Source organism: Antechinus flavipes, chromosome 2 (genome assembly GCF_016432865.1).
Source record: "Antechinus flavipes isolate AdamAnt ecotype Samford, QLD, Australia chromosome 2, AdamAnt_v2, whole genome shotgun sequence".
NCBI lineage: Eukaryota > Metazoa > Chordata > Mammalia > Dasyuromorphia > Dasyuridae > Antechinus > Antechinus flavipes.
In genome coordinates this window covers 581,553,956-581,566,287 of record NC_067399.1, presented here as the reverse complement: position 1 = coordinate 581,566,287, position 12,332 = coordinate 581,553,956, and the positions used below count along the sequence as shown (strand labels likewise).

The 12,332-nt window shown below is 43.0% G+C and overlaps 1 protein-coding gene across 1 annotated transcript; it reads left to right on the top strand.

Moving 5' to 3' along the window:
• Window positions 1-7,848: 7,848 nt before the first annotated feature.
• CALHM1 (calcium homeostasis modulator 1) lies at window positions 7,849-11,620 on the top strand. The gene is made up of 2 exons (XM_051981341.1): window positions 7,849-9,429; window positions 11,106-11,620. Exons 1-2 carry the CDS (start codon window positions 8,878-8,880, stop codon window positions 11,577-11,579), a joined length of 1,026 nt encoding a protein of 341 aa, XP_051837301.1. The 5' UTR covers window positions 7,849-8,877; the 3' UTR covers window positions 11,580-11,620.
• Window positions 11,621-12,332: the final 712 nt, after the last annotated feature.

Genomic DNA, 12,332 nt, shown 5'->3' with positions numbered 1-12,332 from the left:
TCCCTTGATTGACAAAGGCAGACAGTCTTAGTTCTCCTGCCAGAGCCTGCGGTTCTTCACAGGATCACTGGGCCTCCATGTCAGAAAGTACAGGTTTCAGGAAGGAATGGAATTATGGTATGATGGAGTTACAATCCTTTGACTTAAGTGATGTAGAAACCTTAGAAATAATCTTATCTTTAATGCAGAAAAGTTAATTGACAGGGAGAAGTAGATATGGGATTCAAACTGAAGTTTTTTTTAGGATTTTAGGATCATAGATAAGGGCTGTAAGGGAGCTCAGAGATCATCTGATGGCCCTGCTCCCTCATTTTATGGATGAGGAAACTGATGTCCACAGAGGATAGGTGTCTTGGCCATAATTACACAGAAGCCAAATGGAGAGCTGGAATTCAACTCCAATTTCTTTAACTTCAGATTCCATGTTGTCTTTTATTTTCCCCCCATTACACCACATTTTGGGAATAATAATAATAATTCACAACTATGTAGTATTTTAAAATTTTCAAAGTACTTTCTTCTATGACCTCCAGACCTTGTGAGTCAAATTGAGATGGCAGTTAGCCATTTTACAGATGCTACTGGGTAGTCCTTTAAGAGTCTCTTTAATTTCTACTATATTTATTTGTATGTAATTGTTTGAATGTTGTGATTCCAAATTTGGATTTGAGGAGAAGTCCCCATCATTCTTCAATATGATTCCAAATGGCTAATCAAATTCTTTATTTTTCCCTTCACCCACTAGACCATTTAGTTAATTGGATATTTGCTTTTCCTCATCAAATTAGTGGAATAACAAAAACAAACAAAATAACTATTACATACAACCAAATTATTCTCTATCATTCAAAAGTGAGAATTATTAATCCTTGTCACCCAATTTACCTACAAAGTTCAGAAACTATGGATTCTGGTAATATTAAAGTTTGAAAGGATTGGCAAGCATTTCAGTAGTTAGAGATAGGAAAGGGACATTCCAGGGAACGGGATAAACAACACGGTGGAGGTGGGAAATGACAGGGTAGGGTGACAGGGTGAAGAAGGATTTAATAACCACTTAATATACATTACTAATGGATAGCTAGATGGCAGAGTGGATAGAGGTCCTGACCTGGAATGAGGAAAACCCAAATTCAAATCAAAACCTAATACACTTACTAGTTGTGTGATCCTGGACAAGTCACTTCACCCTGTGTGCCTCAGTTTCCTCATCTGTAAAATGAGCTAGAGAAGGAAATGGCAAACCATTCTGGTATCTCTACCAAGAAGACCCCAAATGGGGTCACAAAGAGTAGGACACTACTGAAAATGACTGAATAACATCATAAACTAAGCCTGAAGATTTAAAAAAAAAAAGGTAAAAATAGCCCATATTCTCAAGGAATTCATAATCTAACGGGGAAAAAACATACAAAGAGTTATGTTCAAATAAGACATATACAATATAAATTGGAGAGGATCTTAGAGGGATTATAGATTAGGTTAATTGACTTTTACAAGATCACAAAGGCAGTGAGCTTCAGAGCTAGGCTTTGAATCCAGATCTTCTGGTTGCAGACAGGGGTCTTTCAAATGTACTATGTTATTATAATGATTCCTGAATGACAACCAATTCCGTAAATCTAGCCCAAGCTAACCAAAGTGTCTGGCAGAATCTTTGGCTCCCTACAATTTGACTTCTGGGATCTGACATCCTCCTTGACTTTGATCATAGGACAAAGTCAGGATGGCATCTCTTGAAGTTATCACCACTACCAACATTCCTGCCAATTTGGAATCCCTACTCAGGGCAGACAGAGCTCACTGGATTATTCTAAAATTCCTGGTTCATTTAACAGCTGACAAGCTGCTTGTTAAAAGTCTGGTACAACTGTGCCATCCTCCTACAATCATAAAATTATAGGGATTTCTCTTTCATTTAATTAATGGTTTCACACACACATATGCATATATATGTATATATACATATTTATGTATCTTATAACCATCTCTAGAGCAAGGGGTGGGAAGGAAGGAAGAAAAAAAAAGAAAGCTATATGATAACTTTATTTTTTATTTAACAGGATAATAGATTTGCAATTTCATGTACAATCATATTTTTTCCTATTCTCCTATGTTATGGAAATGATTGCTTTATTTCTTAAGTTCAAAGTAAAATAAATAAAATTATTAAAAAGATATTCAATGATGAAGTATATGTTTACTATTTCATGATTAAACTGAAAGATATAGAGAATATATATATATTTATGTATCTAGGTATGTATGCATGTAATTGAAGGTTTTTTAAAATAACTTTTTATTGACAGAACATATGTAATTTTTTACAACATTATCCCTTGCACTCACCTTGTTCCGACTTTTCCTTTCCCTCCCTCCACCCCCTATCCTAGATGGCAGGCAGTCTAATACATGTTAAATAAGTTCATGTAATTGAGTTTAATCCCCAATTTAATGATTCACAGAAAGTTACCACATTTTTTTAACAAGCTAAATCTTAGAATGACAAATTTCTGATGAGTCTTTAAAGGAAGGTGAGAATGTCATAATCTCTGTGCCTTGACAACTGAGTGATCACATCCCAAACTGTCCCAAATAGCTTAGTCAGGCTCAGGCCTTTGCTGAATGGATCACAGAACTGAATCAAGAGATGAACAAGTTTGGATGTTTTCCTCTTCATAAAATGGGATTCTTAGAAAACTAGCTTTGAGGTCAAATGAAAATATTTCTCCTTGGAATTGCACATGTTTAACATATATTAAATCATTTGCCGACTGGAGGAGAGGGTAGGGGAAGAGAGGGAAAAAAATAGAACACAGGGTTTTGTAGGGGTGAATGTCAAAAATTATCTATGTATACATTTTGAAAATAAAAAGCTTTAATTTTAAAAATTTGTCTTCAGCATGGCAGTGTCCTTGAAAGAATCTCACCATCATCCATTCTGGTTGTGTGACCCTAGGCAAGTCAATTAACTTTCCAGTTCTCCAGTCAACTCTCTAAGATTATACATTTCAGAGAATGTGACAATTGTGTCAGATAAGGAGACATCCTCCTCTGGAAGTTTCCTGTGCCAATGAAATCATAACTCCAGTCCTGAACCCTATATACTGACTGCTGTTCAGTAATTGAGGTGACCCAGATTGGGATAGGACATGGGCAGAGGTTCATAGATTTGGGGACTTTGCCCCTGAGCAATCCTGAGAGAAGACTCATGAAGAACCATGCTGGGGAGGAAGGGAAAGATATCAATCCAATCTTTCTAAGTGCTAAAATTTAGCTCGTCTTCAATCTTCAAATCTTCCTAGTCCATTAAAAACTCTAAGCATTCTAGATCTTGTTTTCCAAGTCCCTTCATAGTTCCGGATTTGGGTGACTGGAAAATGAGAACCATGAGCTATTTCCCATTCCAGTTCTAATTCTCATCTTCTCCCAAAGACTGATTTCTATTTAGACCAAGCCCCATTTCCCCAGACCATAGGGTGAAGCCCAGAGCTGATCAACAGGGCTGTTTTAATGGAATCAGATCTCAGATTTGGAAGGTATTTGAGAAATTAGTCAAATTTTCCATACAGTACATGGATTCCATCTACTACAGTGATAATAACAAAAAATAATAATAGAATTTGCATAGTGCTTTATAGTTTGAAAAATTTATATATATATAAAAATTTATCCTTAAAACAATCCTGAGAGTAGGTGCTACTATTATCCCCATTTTAATTTACTGTATTGGAAGAAATGATGAAGAAAATGACCAATTAAATAATTTTCCCATGGTTGCATAATGTTAAGTGCTTTACAATCCTAATAACTAACTGAGGATAGATTTGGCCCAAGTCTATGGTCAGAGCTATATTCACTGTGCATTCTAGTTTCCATCACATCCAATAGATGACCAACCACCTCCCAATTGAATGTGCTCAGTGATGGAGAACTCACTCCCTAATAAAACTTCTATGTCATTTTAAATGTTAGGAAGTGATTTCCTTATGTTGAAACAAAACCTGATTCACCTATTGTTTTTCCCTGATGATCTTAGTTCTGCCCTCTAAAGACACAAAGAATAGATCTAATATCTGATCCATATAACAATTCATTCAATATTTGAGACTAGAGAAAATAACATCTTGCAATAACATGAAATTATACTATTTCTAATCCTGTTGTGCCAAAGTTCCATTTTGATGTCCTGACCTAGTTTCCCCATTGTTCTATTTAGTTACTCTGCCTCAGGTTATAACTTTTCCCTCTTAATGTTTGATGAGATAAAGGTTTTATATCTTTAGGTTATAGACATTCCTTCTTAAGGTTTGACCCGATAAAGGTTTATCCATTTTAGATGTCATTAGAATATCAGTAACCTCCCTCCATTGTGTCATCCCTAGGGGGTCTCCCCCACCATTAGGTTATTCCCACCTAGGTACCTCCTCCTTATGTCATTGTTCTTGTTATCCTATAAAAAAGCTTGCTATCCCAATACTCGGGGCTGGACTCTGAGATGATAGTCTTGTCCATCCCTGGGACTAAACATGGATCCATTGGTCCCAGTATTTCTCTCCATTTTAATAAACTATTAAAATAAACTATTGAATTGGTCTCTAATCTCTGTCTTGCTCAGTTTCTTCGGCATTACAATCAGAGAACCTTAGCTGCTTTATGTCATCCTGAATATGTAACAACCATTCTGGGCTTCATCTCCCTTGTCTATAACATGAGGGTATTAAATGTTTTCCAAAGTTCTTTCTAGCTTCCAGATCTAGATCTTAGGATTTATGCCCCCCTCTTCCCTCCAGTTTTTTCTTCTTTAAGCTAAATGTCCCTTTTACCTTCATCTAGATCTCATATTGCACTGGTTTTTCATCCTTCCAACACCCTGATCACTCTCCTTTGAACACATTCAGCTTGCCAATGTGCCTGCTAAAATGTGGCCCCCTGGAACAAACTGCGGGTGTGATCTGACTAGGGTTCAGGGTCTTACCACCACCTCCATTCTAGACATCAGACTTCTATTATATATCGATTACCCTAGATGAGGTCTGTATTCCCAAGGTGACTAGCTAATTTAGCTTCTATGAAAATCTCAGAACTCTCTCTTTCAGGTATAGAACCTGTCGGAGGCTCCAAACATAGAGCTGCCCAAATAGGCCAAAGTGCCTACCAGGCCACCTCTCTCTGCTAAGCAAATGGCGCATTTTCCTAAAAGGCCAACAGAACCAGGCCCGTACCTGCTCTTCCTGGCTTCCTCCTTTGCATAATGCTTTCCATTCTAGTCTCCGGGTTTTAACTCCTTTGGGACTGGATGGACCATCAGCCCTGAAGGGGGTAAGTGAAAGCAGCTATGTGTCCCTCAGTATGGAGGGAGGCAGGTAAGCATCACTGAGAGGGGGGAACGATAGGCAGTCATCCCTTTGAGATGCTTTAAGTCATTCTGTCAGGCAGAAGGGCTAACATGTGGACAACAGCCTCTTCCCTCACCTCCAGAAACACTGATTAAGTAAGTAGTGGGGATCTCTGAATCCCCAGTGAGCCACATGGTTAGGGAGACAGAGGGACAAGATCCGGCTTTGTCTTGGAGGAGTTCACAGGCTGGTCAGAGAGCCCAGACCTAGAAATTAAATAATTTACAAAACATGAGCAAACAGTTCCAGAGTAGCCAGGAGAATATTTGCTGCCCTCTTTGATTCAATTCAGCACATATGTACTAAGCCCCTATGTAGTGCATCAGCCTTAACCAAGGTTAAGCCAAGGGGGATTGGGACGGATGTTATTAGAGTTAATCCTTTCCTTTAAAGCAGCTAAGTGGCACAGAAGCTGGAGTCAGGAAGACCCATCTCCCTGAGTTCAAATCTGACCTAGCTGTATGACCCTGATCATGTTACCTAACCCTGTTTGTTTCAGTTTCCCCATCTGTAAAATGGGCTGGAGAAGGAAATGGAAAAGCACTCCAGAATTTTTGCCAAGAAACCCCCAAATGGGGCACAAAGAGCAGACTACAATTGAACAACAGCAAACAGATTAATGGGAGTGCATGTGGGGGGAAGGAAAAGGGGGTGACTTCCCAATGTTTTTGCATAGAAGGGATCTCTGATTTCACTGATAATGGGGTACCTCAGGTCCTTAATAAATGCATGTCCCAACACAAATCCCCATTTTTCCTCTGCAGGATTAGGAACTAGGTGTTCCTGAATCCCAGTTCAGTGATTTTTCCCCCCATACACAGACATGCAGCTACATGGCACACAGACACACAGAGATCACAATAATAGTACCTTGCATTTATGTAGCCCTATGAAGTTTGCAAAGCATTATGTCCCACACATACAGAGACACACCTACAACCACCTAGACTCCCACACAGAAAAAGGGCCCTCAGGACAAGACTGGGAGAGGGCTGGGCCAGCCAGGGTGGGGCCAAGGCTTGCCCACTTTCCCAGGCTTCAAAGGGAACCCCACAGATGCTCTCCCAGCCCTTTGAGAACCCTTCCGGGCACTGTCGCAGTGTCCACAGAGCTTTCCTCCCAAGCCAGATTTCTGGGTGTTCTTGTTGTGGTTTTATGTTGGAGCAATGAAAAGATGAAGAGGATTGAGAGGTACAAAAATACACATACCCAGTGCACACCTACTCACACACTTTGGAAAGACAAGAGGGCAGTCTTGATGTGAGAACCCTGAAACTGAGAGGGGATCCCCGAAACTCTGAAACTCCTAGAAGGAGATAGTCTTCTAGAACTGAAGTCCGTAAAAGACCTGCCTGACGCAATCAGGATAGGTAGCTTCCTTCTGTTATCCAGAACTAGGTAGGCACACCTCCATGGACAACACTACGGAATACACTCTCTATTGAGTTAAAAAATTAGTCTGGGACTTCCCTCATTCAATTGAAAAATTCTCTATTCAAATCAAAGATTTCAACTCAAATTGTTCCTAGCTTAGGCCAGGGTCTGCCCATAAAACTAAGTACCATCAACAAACCTCTTCACAAAACCTCCAGATTGAATTAGGGGGTTTTGTCCACTAAGAGAGTTCTTAGTGAAAAAGTAAATAAACTTTCCTATTTTTTGCCACAGATCCTCAGGTTTGTGAATTCTTGTCACGTGGATCTGTCTTTCTTTTCCTCTTTCCCGAGCCCAGCCTCACACATCAGTCTCATTGCTTGTGAATAATGGATTCGGTCAGGAAGACCTCAAGTTCAAATCTTCCCTCAGATACTTACTAGTTGTGTGACCTAGATATTGTAATAACAGCACCCATCCAGTAGGATCTTTTTTGTGTAAGGATCAAATAGGATAATCCATGTAAAGTATTTTGGAAGCAGCTATAAAAATGTTAGCTATTATTTTTTACTCTCTATCTCTTTGAAGACTATGACAATCCTTGCTGGAATCCATTTCTTAGACTTTTGCAGTTCCCTCTCTCATTTTCATCCTCCTTCCTAAGCCAGGTAAATGAATATCTGGGACCATTATTGAGAAGCAACATTACCTTTTGTCAACAGCCATCATCACCATCACATTAACAGCTTCACCAGCATTACCAAGATAAACAACGTGGTACCCTGGAAAGAGACCTGGACCTTGGAGTTAGGAGAGGGAGACCTGAGTTCAAATCCTGACTCCTATATTTTCTGGTTGTGTAACTTTGGGCAAAACACATAAAGATTAGAAACTCAGTTTCCTCCCCTGTTAGATAGGAACAGTGATATCTGGAATACCTATCCCTGCACCATCAAGAGACTTAATTCCCAGTGGTGATTCTGTAACCTTTTGACTAAGTCGCTTTATCTCTTCAGATGTCACTTTTCTCATCTGTGAGACAAAAGAGTCCGATTGGATTAAGGTGTCCTAGGAAATGTTTAATCTGTTTTATTCACATTTTTCCCATTACTTTATTCAGTCCAGATGATGAACAAAATAATCAAATCCCAATTTGTAGCATTTGCAGGTTTACAAAGTATAAACACCCGTACTAAATATTTAACAAGTTGGGGCAGCTAGATGGTGCAGTGGATAGAGCACCAGCCCTGAAGTCAGGAGGACCTGAGTTCAAATGTAATCTCAGACACTTAACACTTACTAGCTGTGTGACCCTGGGCAAATCACTTAACCCCAATGGCTTCAGCAAAAAAAATAAAATAAAAAAATTAACAAGTGGCTATCCTGGGTGAGCTGGCCCTGACACAGTCTTGCACTAACATGGTCTCCCTAAACATCTAGCCCCTTGTGACACTTAATGTTCAGTATCCAGCATGGAATAGAAAAAAAGAAGAAAACGATGGGTTCACACATCAGCATGGAGGGTTGCCCAGCCACAGACTGAGCGTCCCTAACTGGGGCACCCTGGGCAGGGTCTCCTGTGTGTCTGCTCACAGCCCCACCCACACTGGCACAATGCCCCCTCCTGGTGCTTTCTATCCAGACTTAGTCCTCCTTGAATGTGGACTCGGTCCATCCGTCCTCCCGCAGTGAACCTGGACTTTCTGTGAGCAGAACAGAGCAGTCAGGCCCTCCCTTTGCGGTTTCCCTGTTTGCTGAGGGCTGCAGCGGGGACTGGCCTGGAAGGGGTGGGGAGAGAGCCTCCCAGCTGCTTGGGGATTTGCAAACCAGCTCAGGGAGAGCCGGGGTGGGGGTTGGCAGGGGACAGAGCTGGAGACTCGGGCATTGAGGGAGACAGCCGCTGCCCCAAGGCCTCCAGGACCCTGAGACATGAGACTGGGGGGCCCCGTGAGAACAACGGAGCATCTGAGGCGGGCGTGTGCCCGCCATCGTCCCAGGCAGCCGCCGGCGACCAGGGGCCAGGTCGGAGGGGTGGGCGCGGAGGCTGACTGAAGGCAGGAAGACCCGGCTCCCAGTCCCTGGTTCCCTAGAGGAGGGAAGCGCGATGGATAAGTTCCGGATGATATTCCAGTTTTTGCAGTCTAACCAGGAGTCCTTCATGAACGGCATCTGTGGGATCATGGCTCTGGCCAGCGCCCAGATGTACTCAGCCTTTGACTTCAGCTGCCCCTGCCTGCCTGGATACAACCTGGCCTACAGCGGGGGCATCCTTCTGGCCCCTCCCCTGGTGCTCTTCCTGCTGGGACTGGTGATGAACAACAACATCTCCATGCTGGCCGAGGAGTGGAAGCGGCCCACCGGCCAGCGGCATAAAGACCCCGCCGTGCTGCGCTATATGTTCTGTTCCATGGCCCAGCGGGCGCTGATCGCGCCTGTAGTCTGGGTCGCCGTCACCCTGCTGGATGGCAAATGCTTCCTGTGTGCCTTCTGTACCGCCGTGCCCGTGGCTGCTCTGGGAAACTCCAGCCACGTCCCCAGCCTGACCCAGCAGGAGGTGGTCAGGCTGCTGGCTCGCATCCCCTGCCGGGACATCTATGACGGGGACTGGCTCCTTGCCCGAGAAGTGGCCGTCAGATATTTGCGCTGCATCTCCCAGGTGAGCTCTCAGGTGTCCCCCTTATTTCCTGGTCTTCTTCCACTGGGCCATCAGCTCCTCAAGGAAAACAATTTACTCATTGTCCTTCCTTCTCTATGGCCTGGGACTGAAACCCCTTCTGCCAACTCGGGAGCCTGCCCGGCCGGGCTAGCAACAAGGCCTGGGGGATGATTCTGGGCCTGTACAAGGCCCAGTGGTGTCCCGGTCTGTCTGGAGGATTTTTGAGATTTTGAAAGATTTGCATCCTTTAAAACTAGGGAACCTGGAAAGGGGGAGAAAGGGCTGAGGAAGAAGGAACATAATCCTGAGCCATTTGGATTCATTTCTCAAGCAAACAGAACCCAGCAAGTCTGGGTGAGAACTAGAGGCTGATGTTGGGTTCTTGAATAGAAACCGTAGAATTAAATATATTCTAGCCTTCAATATTTCCCTTCTTGGAAATCAGATCTCATTTCTACATGGGGTAGAGTAGGATGGCGTTTGGGGAGAAGTGCAAAGGAAAAACTCTGCAAAACCAGAGTTTAGAGCTTGATGGATCCTATGTGAGACTTGGAATCAAGAGTCCTGCTCCATTTAAATACCTTTAGACAAGTCATCTATGCAGGCTATAATTTTTCCATTTAGAAAGTGAAGATGGTTCTCTCTAGAAAGGTATAACAGGTTCACAAATCAATGATATATTAAGCCCTACTATAGGACATATGGGACAAAATTTCTTAAACTGTGCAACCTCATATGAGCTTGTATCACTGAATATGGGGGTAGCAAAAAATTTGACAATAAAAGATTTCAAATATTCTGCCAAGATTTAATACTTTATATAAAAATAATTACATCCATCTTATTAGTATGCAAATTTGATTTCAACTTTAATAAATGGCAAAACTATATGTATATCAAAGAATTATCTTAAAATAAGTTTCTTTATCATTTATTATAAGTAAAATGTTTGATTTGTATATCTATTGTATAAACCTATATACCCAGTGTTGAGAAAAATTTCCCAGGGCAAAAAGAGGTCCTGACTGGAAAAAGTTTAAGAAGTGCTGCTATGGGAGACACAAGTATGAATAATTACTTTTCTGGGAGCTTAAAGTCTAGCTGGAGAGACTAATCTTGGAATATATGTGCTTAAGTTTCTAATGAGCCATACTGCAGAAACATTAAGAACAGGGGAGAGGGAACGTTGAGCTGTCACAGATTAGTTAGAGAAGATGATTTGGGAAGATCCTATTAATGTGAAATAACAATAATAATAATATATCCATATAGTCTGATTCTTCATCTATAAGAAGGAAGGAAGGGAACAAGTATTTATTAAGCCCCTATTATCAGCCAGCCACTGTGTCAAACACTTTACAAATCTTATTTCAGTTGATCCTCATAACAAGACTGGGAGGTAGGTTCTATTATTATTTCTACTTTGCAGTTGAGAAAACTGATTTTGCAATTTGCACAGCTAGAAAGTATGTGAGGTTGGATTTGAACTCTGGTCTTCCTGACTCCAAGCCTAGTACACCTAGGTCTTTCTCATCTGTAAAGGACAAAAGCTGGTATTATTCCCATTTTGCAGATGCAGAAATTGCACGCCCACTCTCTTTGCCCCGCGCTGGCAGTGCCAGGGGCCTGCAGGTAAGAAGGAGCCCCCACTCACTCCTCCCCTTGGGTCCCCACAGGCTCTGGGCTGGACCTTCGTGCTGCTGACCACCCTCCTGGCATTTCTTGTGCGGGCGATCCGTCCCTGCTTCACCCAGGCTGCCTTCCTCAAGAGCAAGTACTGGTCCCACTACATCGACATTGAGCGCAAGCTCTTCGACGAGACCTGCACGGAGCACGCCAAGGCCTTCGCCAAGGTCTGCATCCAGCAATTCTTCGAGGCCATGAACCACGACCTGACGCTGGGTCACTCTCACCCAGGACCAGCCAAGGCCCCTGCCGAGGGCACGGAGGAGGAGCGAGGGAAGCTCCGTGGCATTACCGACCAGGGCACCATGAACCAGCTGCTCAAAAGCTGGCACGACTGTAAGCCCCCGCTGCGGCTGGACCGAGAGGAGCCGCTCCTGGAGAATGGGTGGGCCGGCGGGGCACCCGGGCCCGAGCCAGCCCCCATCCTGAGGAAGGAGGTGGCCACCTACTTCAGCAAAGTGTGAAGGAGCAAGGCCGCGGCCCCAGAGATAAGCTACAGGTCTGCAGGCCCTCGCAGGCTCAGGGCCAGTTTATGAGATGGGGCAAACATCCATCGGCCTCCCATGCTACCAGCCAGAGGCCAGTGGGTCACTCGAGATCAGCAGCAGCAACGACTGAAAAGCCACTTTTCATGAGCTAGGGATTCCTGTAGATGGGGAAAATAACCACTGGAGCTGCCAGTAATTAGTCTTACTGGTCAGGGGTCTGAATGCTCCAGGTCCCCTCCTCCAAAAAACGGAGGAGTTTCTGAGGTGGGAGCTGAGAGAGAGAAGCGGGGATGGCTTGTTCTGAATCAACTTCCAGTTTCACTATTTCCCTTTCCTTAAAAAAGAAATTCACTTTTCATAGAGAGATACAACTAGCAGTGTTAATCAGAATAGATCAGAGTCAGAGCAGTTGGGGGAAGAAGATAGGGATGGACTTTTGTACATATCAGCCTTTCTCCAAAGCCCCTTTCCAAACAGGGGGCTTTAGCCCTTGTCTCTTCTCAGCTAGAACTGGGTAACCAGTTCTAATATTCCAGGAACGTTTCTTGGGAATATCAATCACTTGCTATAACTGAAAAGTCACAAGAACTGAGATTTGTCTTTTGAGATGAAGAGAGAGAAAATGAGGAGCTTTCATTCTAGACTTTGCCTACACATCTCCTACCATGTGAGGTCGTGCTATCAAAAGCAGCACCTAGAGACTGAAAATTCTATCACCTCCTTTGATCC